We start from the raw sequence: 26,201 nt of genomic DNA, 5'->3' as shown, positions 1-26,201 counted from the left end.
CCTCTAGAAGCCACCCAGGAGGATTTGGAGCTTGAGCTTCATTTCAGGAAAAAAATTTTGCTCTGCAAAGAAATACCCTCAACATCAGCTACTTCCCAAGGTCCTAACACTGGAATGGACCTCCTGTCCCTCTTGCTCCCTGTGCATCATCCCCACTTTAAGATCCTTTCTGCCCATTGCAGCTTTCTGCTCTCTCTGGCACATATCAGGGCATCTAGGCTGGGTCCTGGTCCTCAGGCTGTGATGTCTGGGGTTGAACCACCAGCTCCTGGGCTCACATGAGAACCCCCATGTTCATTGAATTACTTGAGCGTGGCTGCTAGCTCTGGTGTCTGGCAAAGGAGGCTTGTGAGTATGACTCAGTCAGCCTCCAAAAGCAGCCATGAAAAACAAGGACCTGCTGTGAGCTGCATTTTGATTTCTTAGCCAATCTCATGATGTTTTGCAGGGCTGTAAGATCCGGGCAGCCCCAGGAACTCCAGGCATTCCTGGGGGCTTGGAGCAAACTGTCCATCTGGCAAAAGGAGATATCGCTGGGTTCATGGGGAGCCTCTTGCCTGCAGGAACCAAGCCCCTGCATCTCCAGGGCTGCAGCCACAGCATGGATAAACCTTTTGCAGGTGCCATGTCTTGTTTGGGGCAGTTCAAAGGCTCCTCACAGGCCACCCTCACATCTGCTGCCTCACTGGCCCAGGTGAATCCCTCCAGGGCCCCATTTCCCAAACATCACTGAGCAGCTCAGAACAGAGGTAGCAAAGCAGACCCTGGGGTAACATCGGACTGTGCTCTTGTATCTGCCTGGAGCAGAGCAGCATTGGCTCCTTCAGGCCACATCAGTGGTCTGCAGAGCAATAAGCTGCCCTCAGCACTACAGGGGGGATGACTATGGCCAAGGGAGGAAGTGTTTATGGTTGTGGAAAAACCATTCTGCAAATCCCTCCAGCCTAAACTCCTGCTCTGTAGTACCTACAGTGGCAGCAGGGAACTAGATTTTACCTTCTTCTACCTGGTGCTACACAAATTTGCACTCCCAGGTTCATCCATATCGTCTTCAGCGTGGGCTCAAAAGCTGCTGGCATTTAATCATTCCTTCATCTCCTTGTCACTGTCACTGATGAAGTCACTGACCAAAGAGCACTTTGGATCCTCAGGGTAGGCTGAATTTCCTTGCCGATCCTGCAGCAGCCGGGTTCACATCCGCTACCTTCAGATGTCTCCCGTGTGGAGGGCTGTCAAGCTCCTTCCTTCCCTCTTTGTAGTCAGTGAGGAGAAACAGGCACTTTCAGGGCATGAGTCATCTGACCTATTTAGCCATCTTAGGGAGAGATGAATGAGTCCTTGAGAGGGCTTGTTTCTTTCCACTGTCTAGACAGCCAACCTCTCGACTGCAAACACCTACCCCTGGAGCACACCAAGCACCCTTCCCAGGTTGGTGAGGGGTGCTGGCTTCTGGTGGGCTTCCAGCACAGGCCCAGGATTGGATCATACCTGGATATCCTCAGAGGAATGCTTGCTCTGAAGGCAAGGGAAGATGTCAACACTGTGAGAGTGGAAAACCAGTTCTGGACAACCTTCTCTGCCACTAAGGGAGGGTTTTGTGGAGTTGAGCTTGCCCTGACCACGCTGGCCCTAGGACAGGATGCGCTGAATAACATCTGGCTGTGTTAGCCAAAAAGGAAAGGGGATTGTTATCCTAGTGCTGTCACCAGCTTACCTGGGGCCTCGTGCTCCGCCATGGGGGCACAGTGTGCTAGAGCCTGCGACACCTCTGCCTGGTCTTCATAAAAGTACAAACTCCCAAACTGGGTTGGGCTGAAGGGAGCTTAAAGCTCCTCCAGTTCCAACACCTTCCACTGGAGCAGCTTGCTCCAAGCCCTGTCCAGCCTGGCCTTGAACAGCGCCAGGGATGGAGCAGCCACAGCTTCTTTAGGCAGCCTGTGCCAGTGCCTCAGCACCCTCACAGGGAAGAGCTTGTGCCTGAGACCTTAGGAGAAGGCCCAGTTACTGTCACTTTCTGAGATTCCTGGCACCGTAATGACATTTTTTACATAGAAGAAAAATGTCTAAGCAAGCAATTACCATCTCTTTTAGATAATCATGGTCCATAGACCACCTACCTGTGCTTCTCTACTAATCCCACAAAACAGTTCAGCTCCTGAGCTCGACCTTCCTCTACAGGGTCACAGGTGATAAAGGCCCATAGATGTCAGTAAGATTCAGTGACATGAACTGATGAGGACAGGGAAGGCTTGGGGAGGTGGTATGACACAGACCAAAAGGCCTCTAACATAGTTAGAAGAAGGCTGTGCAACTGGGCATGAAACTGATTGGCTGTGTCCAAGAGGGACTTTGGCACTGAGAAGAGCCAATGGGTGACAAATGGCCTAAAGTCATCTTTTGTTTGAAAAGGAGGGGAAGAGTGAGTCACAGCAGGGGTTGGACTCACATCTGTACTCCACAACCCTGAGGCAGATCCTGAGTACTGGAACACATTTTGGAAAGCATGCTCTGCTACCAGCAGTGGCACAAATAGGACGCCAGAACCAGTAAAAACAGCCTGAGAAAGGGTTTGATGGTGAGAGACAAGGAGAATGCATGCTTGTAACCAAGCGCAAAGGTTGAGAGGGCTCCTGAGCACAGGTCTAGCCTAGAAAAAACAGCCTGCGATGCAGCTGGAGGCAATGGGTTCAGACAGAGCCAAAGGGCTCGAAGGTGCAGGCAGCAAATTCAAATGGGAATAAGGGATGTGCCACTAACCATGGGATTCATTGGCCACCGAAGCTGTGTGAAAAGACTTAATGCTCTGGAAGTGTTCTAATACAGATCCCGTATCGTGAGGGAAGAGCTTTAGGTGAACAGAAGACAACCTCAAGCCAAGAAGTTGTTACTGGGCTCTGTATGTGCAGAAATACGTCAAACTGCCCTGTATTATGCACTGGGAGATCAGAAGCACCAGCCTGATCCAGGACCTATGGTGCTATGGCCCAAGTTCACCCTTCTGGGACTAAACACACAGCGGAGGTGGAGGGAAGAGGCAGCAGTGCCCAGCCTGCAGCTCCTCCTGTGGACTGTGTCCATTTGCCTGTGGCATCACCCTACCTCTTCTGGCACAAGCAGAGGCTTTGGGAATGTGTTGGAATCTCTGGAGTGACTGAAATCCCCCAAATCTCTGCGATTTCTTACATCAGCCCCTCCCTGCTTCCTCCTGCCCTTCATTCCAGGAGCCTGCCCTTCCTTCGGGATCTGGGACCGCTGTAGCAGGGAAGCACACGCTGAGATGTTTGAGGCTTTCTGGAAGCATCAGGAGAGAGCTAGGAGTTCACACTGATCCCTCCACACCCCACCCCTGCCAGCAGCATCCTGCAGTCAGGAAGAGCCCGGCCAAAGCAGGAGCCTAGGTCCTGCCCCTGCCATCGCAGACACAAGAAGGAGACCATGTTCAAAATTAATATGTATTTTTATTGGATAGTTGCTCTAAGTGGGCTTGTGAAGCCATCATAGAGTTACTCCTGTCATCTCAGCAGTGGTTCAGTAACAGTTATCAGCTTTGCGAAAGAAGAAAACCAAACAGAAGAGGGTGCATTAAAATAAATAGGTTATTTTTTTCTTATCTTTAAAATAAACTTTTCAAATAAATACTTTGGGTTGTTCAGGTTTGTTTTTTGTTTTTTTTGGGGGGGGGGTTGATTTTTTTTTTTTGTGGGTTTTTTGTTGTGGGTTTGTTTTTTTTTTTTTTTGTTGGCTTTTTTTCCCTTAAAAGGTACAAGAGTATTGTCAAAAAACAGCCATCAGGTTATAAACATATATTATACCCTATAGAAAGGAACCCAAGTGAAGAGAGCAGGGAGGGATCTCTTTATACACTGTACAGAATGCCTTTGTACCAGTTCAGGGAGGATTAGACGCTTCGGTTCTTGGTACGAGACTCTTCCCTGAAGCCAAGGGTGATCCGTCTTCTAAGGAGAGCTTTGTGCTGAGGACACCTGGGGAGGCAGGAGGCAGCTCGGCCGCTGCTGGTCCACAGAGTATCAGAAAGGGCTGAGGGAGCTGCTGGGAGATTATGGGCAGAGGGGAACGGGATGGGAAGGGGAAAGGGCTCTGCTGGGTCAGCCCAGGGATGACCACACACCTCCCAACTGGAACAGAGGGTATAAGAAACCTCCTCCCCCCATGCCCAGGCCAGCTCACCATGGGCGGTTTGGTCCTGCTTGTGCTGGAGCCCTTTGGGGTGCTGCAGGAAGGTGCAGTAGGAAAGAGGCTTAGGGAGAGGCTTGGCACTGCTCTCCCTTACCTGGTACTCACACATTCACCCTGCCCCACGAGGTGCATGACCTCTTCCCATCCATCCCTCCCTCCATCCATCCATCCATCCATGTCCCTCCTGCCACGAACGGGTGCGGGGTGGGGTTCATCCCTCATCTACTTTCCTCACGTGCTGATCACAAGAAGTTAAACCTTCCCATATCTGAAGAGCTCCCAGTTTCCTCCACCCAAGGGCCAGAGACAGAGCAAACTAGCGAAGTGTGCGCTGCAGACAGTAAGTTGGGGGCACAGTGTGCTCCTCCCGTGTGCAAACTCCTCACCTCTCCACCCATCCCTCTATTGCATTCAAGCAGCCATTCCTAAATGGTTATCCTGTGCTTTGGCATCTTTTGGTCAATGACACTTGCCCATAGTTTGGGGTTCACACATGGGGATGTGGAAGAGCGAACTCAACGGGATTTTATGGGAATCTGAGAGTAGAGTCCCAAAGAACTTCCCCCCTGTTCTTTGAGGTACTTGGCTGGCACCAATGTTTCTCAGGGATGGGTGGACAGCACCCCAAGGACCATTTCTGGCCTTCGACTAGGTGGGTTGAGGAGCTCAAAAGGGAGGGAGACTCCACCTTGGTCCCCAGTGACCCCCCATCACCAGTGCAGGGGCCAGTAGGGAAGGAGGGGAGAGGGACCAAGGGAAGCCTCGGAGAAAGCAAGCACCAGCAGGACTTCTTGTGTGGATGGAGCTCTGGAGGTCTGGGCAGGAAAACGAGGCTCCTGCATAGGGAGCAGAGCAGGGGGAGCGCAGGTCCTGCTCAGCAACTCCTGCCTCCTGCTCCTTTGGCACCTGAGTGTCCCTTTCCCCATCTAAATCCTCCCTACATCCCTGCATGTTTCCCAGCAGAGGAGCCCCCATCCATTAGAGACACACAACACGAGAGCCGTTCCCTGGCAGAGTGGATCCATCCCTGTCAGCTCCCAGGGAAAAGGGAGGACTCGACACACGACTCTGCCAGAAGAAAACCAAGAAAGACACGTCAGGACAGAGACAGACCCAAAACTGCCAGGACAGGCAGCTGCGAACAAACAGCAAGAGCAGATGTGATGTGACTCACTGCAGGGTGGGGCAGGAAAGGGGCTCACAACCCCAACCAGAGCTGGAGTCCTCTCTGAAGGGAAACCAGACTCTGGCAGCTGGAGATGGGGAGAGAGTGGGATGGATCTGTTCTGGAGGTGTCAGGAAAAGTTCAGGAGAAAAAAACATGATGAGAGGCTACCCACAGCATTCCTGACACCAGATGAGCTCCGTGAACCAGAGCTGGCCTCCGCGGAGAGCTTCTGGCAAATCCTGAATTGCCCTTTCTGCCAAGAGCAAGGAATGGGAGCTGGATGAGAACCCCTCCAGATGGAGTGGGAAGCAGTAACCCCCTGTGAAGCCACCTGCCCCTGTGAGCAGGGTAGAGGCCAACAGCCCTAAACCTCTCTAGCCCATGCAACCACAAGTCCTGGATGTGGCTTTGCATTTTGAGCTCAACACAGCTAAACCAAAGCCCTGCACTGGTCTGACAGCCCTCAGTGCCCATCTTGGGCTCCCCTCCTCTCCAATTCCCTTCCTACATGTCCCCTATTTCATAATAGGTATCTCACAGGTTTTTCATTTCTTGGAGATTAGACACTCAGGAGACGTGGTTGGACTGCTCAGCCCTGCATCCAGCTATGGCACCATCCCCTAGGAGAACTGGGGCTCCTGCATTGGCCCAGGAAAGGCCCATTAGGTAGAAGGATACTGCAGGAGTCCTGGCCTGAATGTGAATGTGCTGCAGGAGCAGCACAGGGCTTGGCTGAGCAAAGCTCTGGAGAGCAGGTGTGTGGACACCCATCTCCTCATCCAACAGCTCCAGCACCTGGGGGAGGTCATCCCCTGCCTGCATGACTTGGGAGGCCATGAAAATGATGCAGCTTCACATGTTGAGTCATTGCACCATCAGGAGAGGAAGCAATGAATTGCAGAGATACAGAGGTGGTAACTAAATTTACAAGTAGGATCCATTTAAAAAGGAGGAGGAAAAAAAAAAAAAACCCAACCAGATATCAAAGTAGAGCAAGTTGGAAAATTCTGTTCATTAGTTTTCTTCAGAAAGTTTCAATGAACCATTTCACATTCTCATTGGAGTGAGACAATTCCTCAAACCCTCAGTGGAAAAGGGACCTTTTCTTTCCCTAAAAACAAAAGGTTTAATTCTTCTAGGAAGAAGGACTTGTATCAGCACAAGCAGAGAAGGGAACTGAGTGCTCAGGAGGAAGGGTGCCTCTTGGTGGAAGTCTCTCCCCCAGGCATCACTTGGAAGTGAAGACCCAAGCAATTATTGGCATACGGATAAATATGACTGCAATACGTAAGTGCTGCCACAGGGACATGGACTGAGCTTATGGGGGTCACACATCTACAGGGCATCCTCTGAGAAGGTCATTGCCCTAAAACCCAACCCATTGCAGAGTTCAGGGCTGGCCACAGAGGGCATACAAACCACACAGATGTGGCCCTCTCTGTTCTTCATGCCAGGAGATCCTCACTACAACCTAGAGCATCATCCTGAATTTCCCACAGCTTATGGAAGTGGTCTCTCTCCACCTTTGGCCAAAGGAAGCATCTTTCAACGTCCCCCCTTGGGCTCCAGGTGAAAGCAGGGTGAGGATTTCAGTCATGTCCCAAACATGCCCCAGACACAACCTCACACCAGGGCTCGGATTCATCTCTCCTTCCACAGCAAACCTCAACTTCCAGTATTTGGGTCCTGTTTGAGTTGAGGGAGACAGGCACCATCAGAACATCATTTAATGAATAATGTTTTCAAGGGGGATGAATCACTCTCTGAATCTGCTTTTCTCTGCAATGGAGGGAGCTTGGATTAGCCACAATTTTTAGACAGCAAATGTATGGGAAGAGGAATCCCATGACGAGAGCCTACCTCTTCACCTCACCCCAGAGCCCTCTCCCTGCAAAGCAGCCCCCCCCCCAGGACAAGCTGTAAACCTCCTTTTCCCCCTGTCCCAACTACCTAGGAACTAGAGGTCTAGGATTAGCAAGAACCATACTGGGAAATCATCTTTCAGCATGCACAAGTGTACCAGGAAGCCAACCCTTGCATCTGTCACCATTCACAGCAGTATCATGAATATTATTAGTAATAGACCTAGCCATCCTAACGTTATATTTCTATATACAAAAATAGATCCACAGAACTCTACGTAAAGAGGTGGCTGAGGGAAGGCAACGGACAAGCCCTGGGTGGCAAGGACTTGGAGGAAGCCAAGGGACATGTTGCATATATTTCTCCAAGGGATCCGTTTGCTTCCCCTCTGCTCTCACACCCTTTGGAGGAGGAACCAGCAGGAAGAGCTGATCACTGGGACTTCCTCCCAGCTCCTGCTCCCACTCCCCTGGCCGATGGGCTGGTGGCTGCAGGGTCACTCCCGACAGCTGGCAAGCAGAGATGGGCTTGGATCAACCTTGGAGTCCAGGACCAGGAGGAGCTCCCTGTAACTGCAGCAACGGGTTGGGCTTCTTATCCTCACAGCAAGCAAAGCACGAAGCACTGACCCTGAGTCAGGTTTCCTCATGGTCTGCAGATGGCCCAGTCCCAGGACTTGGTTCAGACCCATCTCCGGTTTGCCACAGGAACACTCTCAGCAATGCCTCCAGGGTTTGCCCACCAGCATCACACTGGTGTTGGTTTTGGTGTGACACTGTGCAGCAAGGAAAGCAAGGGGAGGACTAAAAGGCAACTTCAGGGAGGGAAAGTCGGGCTCTCATCTTCCAGGCCCCCTTTTTGCCCTCTGCTTCCCTCCAGCCCAAAGCAGGAGGTGCAGGAGTCCCCCCCCAGGCTGCCCCCCAGGGTGGATGCTATGCAGTGGGGCTGGCAGCACAAGCACAGGGTGCACATCTGTGTTTGTGATCTTCATTTTGTTTAAAGTGAATTCAGCGCTGGTGGAAGGTACCAGATCGGGGGTCTTGGTGCGTGTGGCATAGATGCAGCCGGGCAGCAGCTCCCATCCTGCCGGGGTTTGCACCCTGGAGGCAGCCCTTCAAGGCATTGAGAAATGAATGGCAATTTCAACCCAGCTTCTTGCTCTCCACCAAATCCCAGAGGGGACCTTTCCCTCACTGCAGTCGGGCAGAAGCGAGTGGGCTGGGCTGCCTCCTATAGCTCCTTCCCCTGCCAGAAGGTTTCTAAAGCTTCCCACACCTTCCCTTCCTGTTTGAGACAGAAAAATACGATGCCACCTCATTTTGAAGCTCTTCCTTCTCCCAGAGGCTTCCAACCCCAGATGGAAGTCGCTGCCATTGGCGGGACCCTGCCTCACCCCAGCCCTTGGGGAAAGCAGATCTATAGCCACGTGAGAGCAGAGGCCACCCAAAGAAAGTGCTGGAGAAGGAGAAAGACAGCGAAGAGGAGGTCTGGCTCCTAGAGGACTCTTGCACAGGGGATGCATTGACCTGACTTGTTCCCCCATCAGGAAGGAGCTCACCATGGCGCAGTGGCAGCTCTGAAAACCCTCCCAGAGCAGAGTCCTGAGGACACATTCCCACACACCCTCGGTCTTCCTCTTCTTTTCCTTTCCTGGTCCCCCACCCACATGTGCAAAACCACCACTGCTCCCCTGCGGGTGCCAGCTCCCCCGGACACTCCTCTGTGGGACCCCCAGCTCACCAGTCTTATTCCCAAGGGGTTATGGTGGGTAGGGGGGGAGCGCTGCAGAACAGAGGGGTGCTGGAAGAGGAGGGGGATGGCAAGGAGAGGAGGATAATGAGAAGGAAGAGGAATAAAGCCTGCTTCTCCTCCCCGGGAGGGTCATACCGGCTTATCCAGCGTCTTGGGGAAAGGTGTGCCGCTGGAGGAAGAGATCTTCCTGCAGACCGTGTTAGTGTGGCTCTGGCAGCGGCAGCCGGGTCGTTTCAGGCCGTCATAACCCCGCTGGCAAAGTTTGAGGCACCCCAGGGTAGGAAAGTAGCAGCAGAGGCAGGGCATGAGGATGGAAAGGAAGCTCATGGCAGCCCAGCGGGCGCAGCAGGACCCCGGCCCGCAGGAGCAGGGGTCGTCGGCGCAGGTGTCCTCATCATCGGTGGAGCAGTGGTAGAAGAGACCCTTGACGCAGCAGAGGCAAGTCCCATAGTCGAGGAGGCTCTCCGGGGAGCAGAGGCAGCGCTGGTTGCAGAGCCAGCAGGAGGGCAGGCTGCGGGCGGCCGTGCAGCGTCCACACTTGCAGCGCCCGCACTCCTCGCAGAGGAAGAGGTGCCCAGGATGCAGGGGGGGCTTCTCCACCACCACCTTCAGTGGAGACTCCTCCGCTTTCAGCTCGCCGGCCCGCGGCTGCGTCCGGATCAGGGAGTGCCCAGAGTGGGAAGGCGTGAGGCTGCTCAGGAGGCGCTGGTCAGAGGCCGTGGTGCTTTGGGAGACAGAGCTGGCCGTGCTGGAGTGGCTCATGTGCTGTTGCAAAGGTGGTATCTGGTGCTGTTGGCTGTGGCTGCGGTGAAGGTCCTGGAAGGTGGAAGACACCAGGCGGTCCTGGGACCACTCTTGCTTGTGCGGAAGCTGGGACAGGGATGGGTTGGAGCGGGCTTGCTGGAAGCACACAGCTGGTCTCTCCACGTAGTTGTTGCTGGCACGGATGGAGCGGATTTGGTCAATGGACAGGACCTGCTGGAAGTCCTCCACGGGTGGGTCCATCGTCTCATCACAGCTGAGTTCAGCCACACTGGAAGAGAGCTGCATTTCCAGGAGTGAGGAGACCCTGCGGCATCAGGGCACATCTACAAAACCTAAAGGATGGGGAGGGAAGACAGAGAAATCATTTGTGTTACATTCTACAACAGATCCATCCACACAAAGCAGGAAGCAAAGGCCGGCTGGAGAATTCCTGATGAAGTTATTTCCAACAGTCAGACTTCAAGTACTTCTGTGCCTGGGGACACTCAGGCTGGAGACAGCCAAAATCTGTCCCTTGACCCAGGCGGCCGCAGCATCTCCTCAGGCTTCTCATGTCCTTCCAGAGGATTTGCCACCCCTTGCCAGCACTGATGGACCCCATCCATCCTTCCTCTCCTTCCCAGGGGAAATTCCAGCCCTCTCTGGAGGAGGAAAACTTGAAGCTGTGACATACCCAGAGCCTGTGACAGAATTGGGAACAGCATCTCCTCCAGAGCAGGAGATTCTTTGGGGGTTTCCCAGTGCACCCAGAGGAGCCTCCCAGTGCTGTAACATGGGCATAGGGCTGGAGGGGAGCTGGACACTAATTTCAGGCAGTATCAGCAACAAATTCCCACTAATGTGACACACGTTGGGCCAGGGACAAGCCAACCCCACCGTTCCCACTGCAGCATCCCGCTTTCCCGTGCACGCCCAGCAGCCAAGTCACCCCCTCAGGAACCCCGGGAAGGGCAGGGTTTGGTTTCTCCTTCACCCCAGCACAAGCAGAGGGGAAGGAGGGAAAGCAGCGCTGTCAGCAGGCAAGCCCCAGCCGGCTCCCTGCCCCGAGGCTGCCGTGTGTCTGCTGCTGTGCTCAGGAAACGGGACTTCCTGAGTCTGCAGCACCGGCAGGCGCCTGCTTTATCCCAGAGGGAAGGTCCGGACTCCCCGAGGGCAGTGGGGCTGGGGCAGGGAGCACTCCCGTGTCCTACAACTCCCCCCACAGCAGGTTTGACCTGATGGCACCGGACCCATCACCAAACCTGGGCTGCCACCAGACCTCTCCGCTGGCGTCTGGTGAAGCCTCAGTGGGGCTGAGTGAGGAGAGGGGCAGAAGGGCTCTCAGTGGAGCCACCTCTCTCCCCTTAGGATGGATGGAGGGAGAAGCTTGTGCTGCCCACAAAACAAGGCAAGCAGAGCACACGGAGGATGGAGCCATTCTGCATTCCAGACCAGCTCCCCGGCACTTCCAGCCCAGATCTCAGTGTCGGATCCCTGCTCTCCGGGCACTGCCAGTTTCCCCAGGACAAAGCCATTCTCCTCTGTCAGATCAGAGAGTGATCCCTCAGTGACACAGACACCTCTTGGTGCCCGGGCCTGCAGGAAGATGCTGTTTCCCTGAGGAAGCTCCCCACAGTCAGGCAGTGCTGGAGCTTTTCAAGTAGGTGAGGGGCCGCAGGTAGAATCTGCTCATGCAGCAGAGAGAGGCAGAGAGAAGATTGATTTTCATTAGCCAGGCTGACCTTGAGAAGCAGGCAAAAGCAAAGGCAACTTACTTTGTCTGTTCAAGCAAGATCTCATCTCTCCTGTTCCCCTCCCAGGAAAGAAAAAGCAATGGATCTGCTGAGATTTGGGATTTTCCTGTGCCTGAAACCCACCTGTGCCCTTCCCTTTGTGATTCTAGTGAGATGCTCACCCTATCCAAGGAGAGGCAGCAGGCAGGGAATTAGTAGGTGCGCTGGGACACCCACAATAGATTTGGATGCTGATTTCTTTACCACTAACACCAAAGTGAATTGGCAGGGCAGAGCTGACCCGTGTTGTGAGCACACTGACAGGATGGGAATGGGCCATGGAGGAAAAACACCCTCCTGTGAGTTGCTACCTGCTGCCACTGAGCTCCTCACCTGGTCTTACTAAAGCAGAGGCTGGTGACCTGAAGTCCCCTGGATCCCCGAAGGGATATGACCCATCTTCATCTGCAGCTAGGACTAGGCAGGGGGGAGTGGAGAGCAGCCTCCAAGGGTTCCCAGGTCCCTCATGACCCATATCCCACCTCGGGGTGGGATCCGGTGAAGGAAGATGCTGATTCCACCCACGGAGCAGCTGCTCACAGCTGGGTGTCTGTCCCCTCTAACCTGGGCAATGAGATTTGGCAGCACTTGGGCATTAGGGCTCTGGCAGCAAAGCCCCATGAGGCTTCCGTCTTGGGTCTGAATGAAAGTGTGACCCAAGGGGCAAGACTGAGGGCCCTGAGATAAAGAGCAGCCCAAGGGCAGATGCACCACAGCCACCCCCAGCCCTCTATGCAAGACCTGGAGCTCAGGAAACATGAGGACACCCATGAGCTGGGCTTAGGCAGAAGGAAGTGCACAAGGGGATACTGTGGGGAGGAACAGAGCCTGGGAACAGCAGGCAGACAGAGCTGGCAGTCAGGCCATGCAGTGTCTGCTAACCCTGACACTTAGGATCTGGGCTTGGATGGGTCCTGGGCAAGACAGGTCCTGGGAGGACCCTCAGCACTGAACCAGGGCCCAAATGCTCCTGGACCTCCAATTTCCAGGTGCATGGTTTGGACATGGACCCAGATTTACTGGCATGGGGAGGCAAAAGTCCCCCTGGGACCCAAGGGGACATAAACCAGAGGATCTGCAGGTCCTCCAGTCCAGTGGAACAGAGGGAAGGCAAAGTGAATACTGGAGCTGGGACCCCACTGCTGCCCTCAACCCCTGGGAGCCCAGTGGCCCCCACTCACTCCCTGCTCCAACCAGTCCATATTCCAGTTCCCAGTGGGAAGGCCACCCCTGGGGCAGTGATGAACGCCTCACTGCCTCGCTGCCATCTGAGGGGGCCGGGGCAGCGTGTCCCCAGCCTCCTCCTCCTCACACCCTGCCTGCCAGGGTCTTGCCAGCCCGGAAACCGGGGAAGCTTTATGGCCGCTGCACCCCAACACATATAATAAGTTCGTGTGATAGTGGCCAGAGCAGTGATCGTAAAAGCAAATGATTTACAGGCTGGCGTGGCTGCAAGCCGCGGACGAGGGGCACAGGGCACCCAGGTGGGAGGAAAGGAAAGGGATTTTTCCCTCCGGAGGGACTGCCAGGACCACCCCAGCGCTGCAGGGAGCAGCGGGGCGGTGGCAGGAGGATGATGCCCCAGCCCCGGTTTGCAGCAGCCCACGCGTGGGTCGTATCCGGCGACAACCCCCGCGCCTAGCCCCTCCGTATGCGGGCCCCACAGCCCCCCCGAGCAGCCCCGCACAGCACAGCCCCGCACAGCACAGCCCACCTCTCGCAGGAGTCGGACCCGCAGCCCCCAGCCCCTCCTTTCACGCAGCCCCCGCGGTCCCCGGACCCCCGTCCCCGCCGTGCCCGCACCCCACTCGCGCTCGGGACGCCCCAGCCCCGCTGCCCGCTCGACCCACGCGTGACTCCTACCCACGCTCGCTGTCAGCCCCAGCACAGACGCCCCCCTCGTGCCCCGTGCCCCCACCTGCACCTCACCCCCACAGTCCCACTCGTGTCCGCTCCAGCGCCCACCGCAGGCCGCCCGTGCCCAGTCCCATGCTTGTCCGTGCGGGCGAACTCACCCCGCTGCCGCCGCCGGGGCAGCCGCCGGTCCATGCGCCCGCGGAGCGCCGAGCGCTGCCGGGGCAGCCAAGGGGCTGCTCAGGGCTGGGGGCTCGGGGCCCCTCCGCCGCGCCGAGCCCCGCGCCACGGGCACCGGGATCGGGGCCGGCAGAGCCCGGGCGGGCGGCTCTGGCTCGTCCCCAGCGCCGGCTGCGAACGGGGGAGAGCGGAGGACGGGACGGAGGGAGGGATCCACATCTCTCCCTCGCTCCGCCGCTGCCTTCCCGGAGCTGGAGCTCTTAGCGCTTACCTAAGTGGCGTCATCCCGCTGGAATGGCACCGGCCCATTAGCAGTCCCACAGAGCCCCGGCATCCGCTCCCCAGATAATGGCTGAGCGGAGCCGGGAACAGCGCGGAGCCTGCAGGCACTATTTAAACATTTCCGTCTGCCTCGGGCTCCGCTTCCCCCCACCCCGGACCCGCCGCCCCCTGGCCCCTGGGGACACCCGCGGGACCAGCGCTGGCTCAGGAGGCTTCATGGGCATGGAAGCTTGGTCCAGCCCGTTGGGGTGGGCAGGGGTGTGGGGAGCAGGTTTGGGGGCCCAGGGTCGGCATCTGCTGTTGGGCGCTGTCACCTTGAGGAATCATTTGATCCGCACATGGGTGGGGAATGGGCGCAGCCACCATCACCCCTCACCCTTCCCGGGCATCTCAAGAGGCATCAGTGGGAGCTCAGACGTTGCCCACCCTCCATGGGACCAGACAGCCTGACTTACACCAGAACCACCTCCTCTGATAGAAGCTGGGGTGGAAAAGCGGTTGTTTTGCACTGAGACCCACAGAACCATCCCACACACATCCCATTCTCCCAGAAACAAGCTCCCTGGACTCAAGGTCCAAACTGGACCTGGATATTCTGTCCCAGACATCTCACTGTGCTGCTGTGCACTCCCACCTTCCACTGCTTTCTCTCTTCTCTAAGGCAACAACCGCTGCTTGGGAGTACCAGGGACCCTTGTGACCTCCCTCAGCCCCATCCATAAATAAATGGGACCTAGTCTGACGATCCCAAAGACTCAAGGCCTCTCCTTGATGACATTGTACATTGGCATGGACTCCACTTGAGCTCCCACCCTCACTTCTGGCAGCATTTCCAGGTTGGTCACCCATCCTTTCTGGCAGCATTCACTGGGTGAGCAAAGCGATGTTAGCAGCTCAGGACAGGTTCAGAACCTGCCTTGAGAAGCAAAGCTGAAGCCATCCAAGCCCTCACCCACCCCAGCAATTCCCCCCAGCACAGGACCCGGCTCCTCAGGACCCAGCCATCCTTTCTCGATGTTGGTTGCTGACGGGCAGCACAGGGGCTGGGTACAAGAGGGCAGGGAAGGGATGAGGAGCCTGAACAAGGTTGACAAAACCAGTTCCGCCACTTTTTGCTCCACCAGATGGGTACAAACCAGGATGATCCCACTGGGCTCAGCAGCTCCCTCCCAGCTGGTGCCAGCAGAAGCACTGGAGTCCTCCCCAGCAGGGTCAATGACTCCGCTCTCCTGCACGGTGCCCAGCGGAGCCCTTCCAGGCTCATCTTTTAGACATTTCTGGGCTGGGCAGCTCTCCACCTCCCTTGGATCCCACCAGAGATGCTCCTCCAGGAGTTTCTCCAAGAGGAACGCATCCCTGAGAGCATGCCTCAGCCTCAGCTACAGCCCAGAGCCTTCATGCCGCATCTCTGTGCTCCCACGAGCCCCTCCTCTTCTCCCCACCGCTTTCAGCTTCATCTTTAAAGGTGCAGAAAGGAGCCGAGTTGCCCAATTCCCAGCGGCTGCCAGATGGCTACGAGCACCTGACTCCCAAAACCCATGTGTGACGTCCTCCCCTTATCCCAGCCCAATTCCAAGCCCAAATCCATCACTCCCACCTTGAGGTGCCAGTGATTCAGGCTTCCCTCGGTGGGCTCACAGCATCGCCGGCGCAGCCTGCGTCGTGCTCAGCCGGCGCTGCTTTATTCCTCACCCGCTGCCGAGGGAGGGCCAGAAAGGCATGAATGCAGAGATACTGAGACAAGTGGGAGGGTGGGAAGCAGAGGGAGAATAGCAGCCTCCTGGTGAGTTATTGACCGCAGCATCCCTGAGGAGGAGGGCTGGAAACCTGAATGCATTTGCAAAGCAGAAAAGTTCAGAGACGCTCCCAAAGGAAGGGTCTGGGATGGAGCCTCCAGCCAGTGTTTGGAGGGTTTGAGGCTGTTGGAAGAGGGATGTGGTGTCCTGCGCAGCTGTATATGTTGGAGGAAGGTGTGAGGCTACATGAGTTTCCCGATAACCTCTCCCTGCAGGAGCGATCATCCAGCACTAAGCAGGGATTTAACATCTTTCTGCAGCTCTGGGACACCTCCAGGCACCCATCCTGCCTTTGCCCCTTCCCAGCCACCTCCACCTGAGCCAGCTCCTCTGGACTGGCCTTTTGAACCTGTTCCACTCCTCTTCCCAGGGTGAATCCAACACTTCTTAACCCCTCAAGCACCCCTGGGGTCCAGTCCATAGCAGCTCCCAGGAGTCCCACTCCCCCTTACTTTTGGGGCTATCAGTACATCTCCTGCCTGGGGCTGCTGATAGCACTGAGATACAGGCACTGAGAGGGCAGAGCATCCTGGTGTTCCCAGCTCCTTTTGCAGATCTCCCATCTGCCTGTTGCAGATCTCTGCCTTGGGGAACCCTCATCCCTGGCAATCCCCACCAATTCCTCCCTGCCCTGCTCCTTCCTCTTCTCCTGCACATCCCCAACACTGCACAAACCATCTGGGGAGTCACCACCTTCCTTCCTCTCCTCAGCGTGTGTTTCTCTAGATACACACACACATTCACAAACCCAAAAGAGCTCACTCTGGAGCCTGGAGAACTTCAGTTGCTTTTTTAAGCAACCAGGAGAGCTCAGCACTGTTTTCCAGCCCTCTCCAAGCCTGAGCACCCCTGATCCCACCAGAGAACCACTGCGAATGGGGAGGAGAATATCCCAGCATGAGGCTGGAGATGTCTGCTCCTTCCAATGCTATTTGACAACCCTGGGCACTGGATGACGGAGCATTCACCTTCAGTTAAAGATGATGCGGGCAGGGGAGAGAGAAAAGGGGAGGTTAAAGAGAACATTGTGATTCCCCTGATTCAATCAGCCAGAAGCAGTGAGGTGCTGGTGCTCTCTAATTTTTAGATTCACACATTTGAGGGCCAGAGGGGACCATGACGCTCATCTGGCCTGACAGTCTGTATTATGTAAAAGCCACTTGAAGCCAGACAGTGCCACCAGCTTTTTAGAAGCAACAGCAAGCACTGGGGAACTTATAAAGACTGTGGTTCTCCCAAGGTAGAGGGATGTGTGAATCCCAGCACATCCCAGGTACAGAGGGGGCCAGATACATCCACCCAAGCAGGTTCCAGCTGAACAGGCAACAGCACTGGGGGAAAGAGAACATCATTCCCCTTCTGTGCCAGGCAACTCCTCTGCCCAGCAAAGAGGGATAAGCAAGCACAGAGGAAAAAAAAGCCACCCCTTCCTTGTGTTTTCCTTTTGAACCTTGCCTGGAAAGGGGATCCCAGCCCCGGGGTGCCTCTTGGCTGCTCTGGTGTAGAACACCACAGTTTGCAGCCGTGCAGCCTTTCAGCAATGGGAGCTGAGCCCAGCCCTGAGCCAGATCCTGAGCTCTTCACTCAGCCTGCAGCACCGCGGAGGTGTAGTCATTGACTGCACTGTGAGTTGTTTCTCTGAAGATGGAGCCAGGCAGCATAAAACATCAATAAAGAGCTCAGGATGCATCCCTTTAATGAGCTGAGATTGTAACACGCTGACGGAGCTTGCCAGAAGCTGCCCATTCTGTCAGGAGGAGGAGATCCTGCTGGAGAAGTGTTAAGTGGGTCCTGCTGACTCATTGATGCAGATGGCTCTGGCCCCATGCAAACCAGGAGGGGGAGAGCACCCAGCACAGGGGCTGAGCTGCTGCCCCAGCACGGGAACACAACGGACGGGGCACATCAAACCAGGTTTCACTTCATTCTCCATGTCCCATTGAGTACAGTGAGCACCAGACGTTGGGCAAAGCTGAAGTGCGCTCACAGGCTCCCTGTGCTCCCACAGCAGCTCTTCTTTGACAAAACACATTTATCCCCGCAAGATGCCCTCCCCAAACCCACATCAATGTCCCAGCAGAGGAACCAGAGCAAAGGTGTGACTCAAGCAGCAAGTGTGGCTCCAAACATGAGGTGGAGACCTCAGCCCTGAGCTCCTGGGGAACCAAAGCAGGGAGATAAAGCTGGATGGGGCACTGCAGGCCTGCCATTAACATGTTTCATAGAACTACAGGCTGGTTTGGGTTGAAAGGATCTTACAGCTCAGCCAGTTCCAACTCCCTGCCACGGGCAGGGACACCTTCCACTAGAGCAAGTTGCTCCAGGCCTCATCCAGCCTGGCCTTGAACAGGCATACAGCTCTGGTGATGGATCCATCACAGCCATCCAGCTGCATCCAGTCCTTCCTTTGGGAGGCAGGGGGCACAGAGTTGAAAGCTTCTCATTCCCATTAGGCGCAGGCTGCTTTTGCTGAGCCAAAGCCTGAGGTCTGTGCAGGGTGCCATGGGTAGGGGTGTGTATTTCCCCACACAAACCCCACTGCAGCACCCACCATGGAACCAAGTACCAAAGAGTTTGCACCCTCTGGACCCTGAGCATTCCCAGAAAGCCTGTGGAGCACCAGTCCCACTTGCCAGGCCTGACCCTAAGTCCACAGGACACAAGCTTTTCATCGAACCTTTGTCTGTAGAGCACCTCCAATCCCAAGCACGATGAGATGGGTTGCTTCCACCACTCTCTTCTGTCCCCATACCCTCAGAACGATCTCTCTCCCTGGCTTCCGTACTCCATGCTCCCTGGGATGCTTCTGCACCACCCCAATCTTCCCTGGAAGCAGTCACCAACTGCTGTTCCAGGTCTTCCTTGGGCTTCCCAGAGAGGTCCCAGCCTGAGCTCCACCACATGTGTTCTCCTGCCCATCTCCCCATAGACCAGACAGTCCGTGCCCCCAGCAGCAAATGTACCTGACCCGAGCATCCTCCCTCGCCTGGGTACCACCTTCCCACCCCCACCGAGCCCTCTCATGTGCACTGAGCATCACCCATTCCCTGGGGATGGAGGTGGCGGACGGGGAGGGGTCAGCTCCCCCCATGGGCACTTTGGGTTCCCTTTTCAATGTCACTTTAACTGGAGCGGGTGTGCAGGGATGAAAGGCTCCATATTAAATTGCCAATCTGATCACATGCTGCCGGGATGTGGCCGTAGCTAAGCAGCACCACCCCCACAGCCACTTTTTTGGCTGGTGACTCCTCTGCTCAGTGTAAGGCAGAGCCACGAAAAATGGGAGAAACTGGGGGGAGGAAGGGGAAGAAATGAAACAAATAAATAAAAGCCTAAGGTGAGTCCTTGTGAATGTCAGGAGCTCCTCAGTGTGACAGTGATCCTCCCCCTCCAAACTCACTCCGGGTGAGAGCCAGAGAGAGGGTTTCATTAGGATCTGGTAGCAGGCTATTTTCAGAGCTGACATCCTACCCACGGCTAAAAATAGCCGGTCCCCTCCACGCAAAGCAGGGTTTCTTCTCTGTTAAACTTTAATAAACCCCAGCAAGGCTCAGACCTTGCTTTCGCCCCACACTTTGCTCCATGACTTGCTCCATCCCCTTCCATCCTCCCTTGATTCCCCGCTTTGCCATCCCTCATTTCCCAGCCGGCAGGGGCTGGAGCAGATGTCACCATGGCAGGGGTTGGGGAGTAAAGGGACAAGGTCCCCTCTGAGCCAAGCACAGCATCAGAGGGTCCCAGCCTGGTTTGTGTTGGAAGGGACCTTAAAGCTCCTCCAGATCCAACCCCTGCCACGGGCAGGGACCCCTTCCGCTGGAGCAGGTTGCTCCAAGCCCCTGTGTCCAACCTGGCCTTGAGCACTGCCAGGGATGGGGCAGCCACAGCTTCTCTGGGCACCCTGTGCCAGCGCCTCAGCACCCTCACAGGGAAGAGCTTCTGCCTAAGAGCTCATCCCAGCCTCCCCTTTGGCACCTGACCCTGCACACAGCTCCAGCGCCTTGGGGTGACCAAGCAAAGAGCAAGAGCTTGAGGCCCCCGAGCTGCTGCCAGCACAGGCAGGGAGGCTCGAGCATCCCCCTGGAGCCCAGCCCATTCCTGGCTGCTCCTTGGAGTCTCCCCAAAGGAGGGAGCAACCACACACAGCACCCCGGGAAGAGTGAGGGGCAGAGCCAGCCCTGCACAGCCCCGGGCATCACCCCACTAAAGGCTTTGGTATTCGATGCCCAGCTTGGGGGGGTTACAGCACGAAGCTGTCCCATCTGCAGATGCCCCCAGCTCTTGAGAGACAACACACATTTACCTCCATCCCGTGCTCCTCCTGACTCCAGCCCAGTCGGAATAACCAGCCTCTGCAGAGCCCTGCCGCATTCTGTGCATGCACCCTCCATGTCCCAATCCCAAATCTTCCCTTTTCTGGTCCCAGCACAGCTGAGTCCCAGCAGAGTGCAGCCAGTCTGAGCTCTGCTGCTCTCAGAATGGAGCCGAGGTTCATCCACAGATTCCTTCCCAACTCATCCCAGCTCCCAGAGCAGTCGAGAATGGAGCATCTGGGAGCATCCCCTGCACTGCACCCCTGCGGGGCACAGCCTGGCCCACCACGGGGCGCAGGGTGATGGGAACCAGTCTCACCGGCTCAGCCAGGTGCCCACCAGCACCACGGGCTCCGTCTGCCTTCCCCTCGCCCCGCGCCGGCCCTTCAGAGGCTCTGGCCGGCAGCCAGGCAGCCATTTCCTGGTAATCTAATAGCTGCAGCAGATGAACTGGAAATGCATTTCCTGCCACCCCGCTCTAAAGTTGTTATTAATGTAAGGGGAGAAACAGCACTGGCTCATGGGGACCGCAGCAGTGCCTTGCTCGGGCTGCAGGGAGCTAGAGGCGGGGTGGGGAAACTGAGGCACGGGCAAGGGAAGTGCCTCATATAGAACAGCAGTTCCAAGGGGCTTTGCCTCGGGACAAAGAACCACCACGGGTGGCTTTGGGAAGGTGAGCTGCAGGGGATGGGGATGGAGCAGGGTGAGAGGAGCCCTGGGAGATGGACACTGCAGTGGGGACCTGACCCATGCTCCTGCCTGCCCTCCATATGGCACCTCATCCATCTCCTGCCTGGCTCTGTGGCCTGGGCTGACCCCTTCCCAGCTGGCAAAGGGATGGCGCTGTGAAAACCCCCCTTCAGGTGCTCCAGGGTAAGGAACAGCCTCGAGCAGGCAGGGGACAGTGACACTGCTGCAGTGCCCAGAGGGGAGCAGGATGCTTCTCAGGGAGGAGCTGCGTCTGGAACACGTCTGGAACACGGCTCCATCTCAGCAGCAGTTCCTGTGTCCACACACAATCCACAACCCTCAGGGGCTTTGCAAAGGACCCACAGGGCTCAGCATCCCCCTACATCCCCTTCAGCACCCCATTTATTCTCCGCCCCAACATCCTACCCAGACCGTGCCACCAGCCCAGGGGGTGACACCCCTGAAGCCGGGGCTGGAGCTGTCTGCACAAGCCTATTCCCACTCAGAGCCTGCTCTCTGCGTCAAGGCAGAGCCAAATTGGAGAAGCACACACAATGACCTCTTGTGGAATGTAGTATGAATATTTGATAGGGCTAATGTAATCATATCCAATCGATACAGGCAGGAATATCTCTCCCCCGCCCCACGCTCTCCCTCTGCCCTGTCCCTTCCTCTCTCCCCCTCTCTCCCTCGTTCTCTTTTTCATTAATGCATTCTTCACTTTACATTATTTATTAACTTCCTTCCTTTTTTTTATTTAGAAAAAACAAATTAAATAACAGTGGTTACATGGAGCTCAGCCCCTCCTGCCCCAGCGCTTTGGGCCAGGCTAAAACTTCCCTGACCTTCTCTCACCTCCTTGTCTTCCTCAGCTGAGGCAGAGGCTCTGCCCCATGGCTGCAACCCCCCGACACCCTTCACTGCACATCCCACCTCCCCATTAGTGCTTGCTCTGCACGGCCACCCGGTGCATGGCACAGGAGACATGCCCAAAATGAAGCCCTCAAGGTGCAGGTGATGCCTTGGAGGTGGAGGGACTCCGTGCCTGGCCCCTGCTCCAGCACAGCCAGAGGGTTTCCACAGCCAGAGCCAACAGGGTGGGGGGCTGATGCTCAGACCCGTGGTGAGCAGATGCTCTGCTGCAGGTCTCACAAACCCTCATCAATTCCTTGCCGTGGTCCCCTAAAAGAGCCGACAAGAAACCTGGAAAGGGGCTTTGGACAAGGGCCTGTACGGACAGCCCAAGGGGAATGGCTTTAACCTGCCAGAGGGGAGACTGAGATGAGCTCTCAGGCACAAGCTCTTCCCTGTGAGGGTGCTGAGGCGCTGGCACAGGTTGCCCAGAGAAGCTGTGGCTGCCCCATCCCTGGCAGTGCTCAAGGCCAGGTTGGACACAGGGGCTTGGAGGAAGCTGCTCCAGTGGAAGGTGGCCCTGCCCATGGCAGGGGTTGGAACTGGATGAGCTTTAAGCTCCCTTCAACCAAACCAGGCTGGGGTTCTGTGATTCCCAGAGTGGCCAGGTATGTCCTGGCAGTCCAGGGATGCTCCCTACAGATGCTGCTGGTCCATGCTACCCTGCTGGGGTGGGCTGAGCTCAGGGGCTTGCCTGGATGGGGACAACCCCAGCGTCTGCCTTTGTGCCAAGCATCCTGACCCCAACACCCCTCCAGGGTCACTCACTGGGACAAAGAGCCCCCAGGCTGCTGAGCCACATTCCTCTGCTCCAAGCGGGACCCAAGGGGCCACGGAAAGGCTGGGGCAGGGCCACGCTGTGCTGCAGGCAGTGGGAAAGTCGGGTTGGAAGGGGAAAGGGGCTGTGCAGCAGCCAAAGCAGTGACCCTGGGGTGAACGGTATTCCTGGGGCAGGGGGGAGCTGAGGGGAGACCCCAGGGATGCCCAAGGGGGATGGAGCTGTGGGCAGGCAGAGCTGCAGAATTCCTGCTCCATGAAGGAGCCATGGGGCAGAGCTGGGCACATGAGACATGGGTCACAGTGAGACTTCAAGCCTCAGCTCAGACTCATGGAGCCACTGAGGTCCTGGGTTGAATGGGCCAGCCTCTGTGTGGCTCTCACCTGAATCACCCACCTCCTCCCACTCATCCCAGGGAGCCACTCTCCCCCTTCCCAGATTGCTGCCCTGGGCAAGCAGAAGCATTCACCCAGCACAGGGGGGAGGCGTTGGCTGTGTCCAGGCTCGCCTGCCCCTGTCCCCATGGAGGGTAGGGGAAGGCGCAGATGCTGCCCCATCCCTGCCCCAGCACAGGCTGTCTGTCCCTCCAGGGACACCCCATTCTCATTTTCCCGGGGTGGGGGGGGGTGATATGAGGCTGGATATTTTATCATTCCCAGGAGTGGAGGGTGGGAGAGCAGGCTGGGACAGCCCCCGCTGCCCTACAGCAAACAGAGAAGTCAAAGGAAGGGCTTGTCTTGCCCACAGTGGCCACGTCCTCCCTTCTTGGAGGACATCCCCAAGCACACATTCATGGACACCAGCTCACAGTTCCTGACTCAGTTTACCACTTCTGATCAGTGCAATGGCTTAACCTCAGTCTGCAGTGAATTGCCAAGGATCCTTTCTGCTTCCATGCTGTGGGACATGTGGAAGACCCCCAGGAATGGCCAGAGGAGGAGGTGATCCAAGACTATGATCCAAAGCATGTTCATGGGGTGGCATCACTGAGCAGACTGGAGGGAGGGGGATGATCCAGCCTTAATATCGGACGTATTGGGCTGCTGCATGCAGGGTGCCGGGAGGGACCTGGCATCAAGCAGAGCCCGGGGACCCCCCAAGCACCCCTCCAGCACCCAACTCCACAGGGGGCGGCTGTCCGGATCATGGGAAGGCTGTGCCAAACACCCAGGGCTGGGAGAAGGGAGACAGAGCTGGAGCCAGCCAAGTGGTGCTGGGACTGTGAAAAGGCAGGAGACATTGTGCTGAGGGGTGGGCAGAGAGATCCTCCTCCTCGGCCACTTGTGCTCTTCTCACTGGACCCAGGTGCCCACAGGGGTGTTCCGCATCATTTGAGGGATTTGCTCTTGCTTCCCACGACACTGTGATGCTGGAACAGATGAGGGAATTTGCTGCAAACCAAAGGCCACTGGGAACAAAATGCTCCAGTGACTGCCCCGAGAAGCTGTGGCTGCCCCATCCCTGGCAGTGCTCAAGGCCAGGTTGGACACAGGGGCTTGGAGCAAGCTGCTCCAGTGGAAGGGGTCCCTGCCCGCGGCAGGGGTTGGGACTGGAGGAGCTTTAAGGCACCTCCAACCCAACCCAGGCTGTGGCTCAGTGCAGGTGTCCCACGAGCTGGGACAGGGGCAGCTGCTGCCGCCGCTCAGGGGACAGCGCTGGAGCGGAGCAGCCGTGGCTCCAGGCTGGGCTCACGGGGACACAAGGGCGTGGGAAGCGGGTCCCGGCCTTTCCCAGGCTCCGCTGTGCTGCTGCTCCCGCTCCCTGCCAGTGGATCGGCCACTGGAGGGTGACCAAGGGAGCAGCGCCCAGGACACAGCAAACAAACATCTGAGTCCGGGCTTGCTCCGTTCCTTCTCCTGAATAACCGGAGAAAAAAGACAGAGGGGGAATTAAAAATGAAGAATAATGATAATAATTAAACAGGTGACATAAAGAAGCATTTGTGTTTCCATGGGGAGGTGACGAATCCTTGGGAGTGGGAGAGTGGCCTCAGGGAAGAGTAACACCAGAGCAGGGAAGCCAACAATACAGCCAGCAGCACCATGGGCACCCGGCACAGGTGACCAGCTTCAACAGCCCTTAGATCAAGCTCTGCACACCCACAGCAAGGATCAGAGCCACTCCAGGATTTAGATCATTTGGATTTTCCTCCGATCTTCACAGAATCCAAGCCTGGTTTGGGTTGGAAGGGACCTTAAAGCTCCTCCAGATCCAATCCCCGCCATGGGCATGGACCCCTTCCACTGGAGCAGCTTGCTCCAAGCCCCTGTGTCCAACCTGGCCTTGAGCACTGCCAGGGATGGGGCAGCCACAGCTTCTCTGGGCACCCTGTGCCAGCGCCTCAGCACCCTCACAGGGAAGAGCTTCTGCCTAAGAGCTCATCTCAGTCTCCTCTCTGGCAGCTCATCTCACCGCGCTGTGTCACCCAGGCCGGGCTGTGTGGAGCTGTGCTCTGGGTTGGGTGGTGCTGGATGGTGACATTCAGGTTGGGCCAAACCGGAGCAGCTCCTTCTCCCCCTCCGCAGTTTAACACACGCTTTACCCCACAAACCGCCCCCAGACGCGCCCCCCCCTCCTCCCCCCGCTCAGCCGCGCTCCGCTCTCGCTGCTCCCGCGGTTCCCGGCACCTGCGGATTCCCTGTGGGAACATCTCCCGGTCTCTGCCCGCGCAGGAGCCGCACGGGGACAGAACCCCGCGTGTACGGAGCGAGCGGCGCCCGGCCCCGCCACCGGCCCCGGCGCGGGGACACGGGCACGGGATCCTCTGGGGCAGCCGCTGCCGGGCACAGGCTGATGCCGCTCCTCCAGCCGGGTGCGGGACCGCGTCCCCAGCACCCCTCAGGCACGGCAGGGGCACTGAGCGGCCGCTGCTTGTTTAAGCCCCCCGATCCCGGCTCTTCCCCAGCACACGGGCTCCTCCGTGCTAAGCCAGGCTGCGGGAGCGAGCAGAACGCGCCGGGCGCTGGGGGGCGAAGAGCGCTGTCTGCCCCAGCCCCGAAAGCGGGGCACAGGCCATAAAGCCGAGTGAGCCCCACAGACCCCACCCCCGGCAGTGCTCAAGGCCAGGTTGGACACAGCGGCTTGGAGCAAGCTGCTCCAGTGGAAGGGGTCCCTGCCCGCGGCAGGGGTTGGAGCTGGAGGAGCTTTAAGGTCCCTTCCAGCCCGAACCAGTCTGGGATTCTGTGGCCGTGCTGCACAGCCCAAGGGGTGGCACCGCCGCGCTCGGGTCCCCCCCACCGCTCCCGGTGCGGCCCCGAGGGATCCGCGCCCAAGGCAAGGGGCCCCGAGGGTGCCGCAGCGGGAGCGGGGCCGCCGCGGGCTCGGGCCGGGGCAGGGAGCGCTGCGCCTCAGCCCCGCGGCACGAATGGATCCGGTGCCTCCGAACGAACCCAGCGGCTCCTGCCCAACGGCGCGCCCGGCCCCGCGCCGCCCGCAGCTCGGCCAGGCCGCAGGAACAGCGAGGGGAAGGCGCGCGGCGGCGCGACCGGCTCCGCCCGAGCCGGGCACCGGCAGCGCCGCAGTGCGCGTGCGCCGCCCGCAGGCGAGCACGGGGCAGCACCCCTCGCTATGGAGACCCCCCCGGGCGGGGGCGACGCGCGCTCGCGGGACGGAGCGGCCCCGGGCGCAGCCACCGCGGAGAGAGCGCGCGGCCAGCGCAGCGCCCGGCTCGGGGGTACTGCGGCTGCAGGGCCGGCTGCCTGCGGCACACGGGCGACGCTCTGGCCGCAGGCCAGCATCTCTATGGCATTTCCTGCTATGCTAGCCACCTCTCTATGGTAGACGTGCGACGCTCTGGCCACAGGCCTGAGTCTCTATGCTATGTCTGCCACTCTAGCCATCTCTCTGGTACACATGCGACGCTCTGGCCGCAGGCCTGAGTCT

At 57.4% G+C, this 26,201-nt stretch overlaps 2 protein-coding genes across 8 annotated transcripts; one reads left to right on the top strand and one right to left on the bottom strand.

Moving 5' to 3' along the window:
- Positions 1–3,438: 3,438 nt before the first annotated feature.
- SPRY3 (sprouty RTK signaling antagonist 3) lies at positions 3,439–19,952 on the bottom strand. Of its 7 annotated transcripts, none has more exons than XM_065689640.1 (3): positions 19,930–19,952; positions 9,116–10,077; positions 3,439–5,265 (listed from the first exon to the last, which is right to left on the bottom strand). In XM_065689640.1, the coding sequence occupies exons 2-3, from the start codon at positions 10,028–10,030 to the stop codon at positions 5,176–5,178; spliced, it is 1,005 nt and encodes a 334-aa protein (XP_065545712.1). In that variant the 5' UTR covers positions 10,031–10,077; positions 19,930–19,952; the 3' UTR covers positions 3,439–5,175. The 7 variants fall into 7 exon arrangements, with proteins under 7 accessions (XP_065545712.1, XP_065545711.1, XP_065545714.1 ...); XM_065689639.1 differs by lacking the exon at positions 19,930–19,952 and adding an exon at positions 15,431–15,512; XM_065689642.1 differs by lacking the exon at positions 19,930–19,952 and adding an exon at positions 14,970–14,979.
- On the top strand, positions 13,169–13,900 carry LOC136019569 (uncharacterized). The gene has a single exon (XM_065689889.1). The coding sequence runs from the start codon at positions 13,169–13,171 to the stop codon at positions 13,898–13,900; it is 732 nt and encodes a 243-aa protein (XP_065545961.1).
- Positions 19,953–26,201: the final 6,249 nt, after the last annotated feature.

Source organism: Lathamus discolor, chromosome 9 (genome assembly GCF_037157495.1).
Source record: "Lathamus discolor isolate bLatDis1 chromosome 9, bLatDis1.hap1, whole genome shotgun sequence".
Classification (NCBI taxonomy): Eukaryota; Metazoa; Chordata; class Aves; order Psittaciformes; family Psittacidae; genus Lathamus; species Lathamus discolor.
The sequence above is the reverse complement of the archived record's forward strand: the minus strand, read 5'-3'. Positions and strand labels throughout refer to the sequence as shown.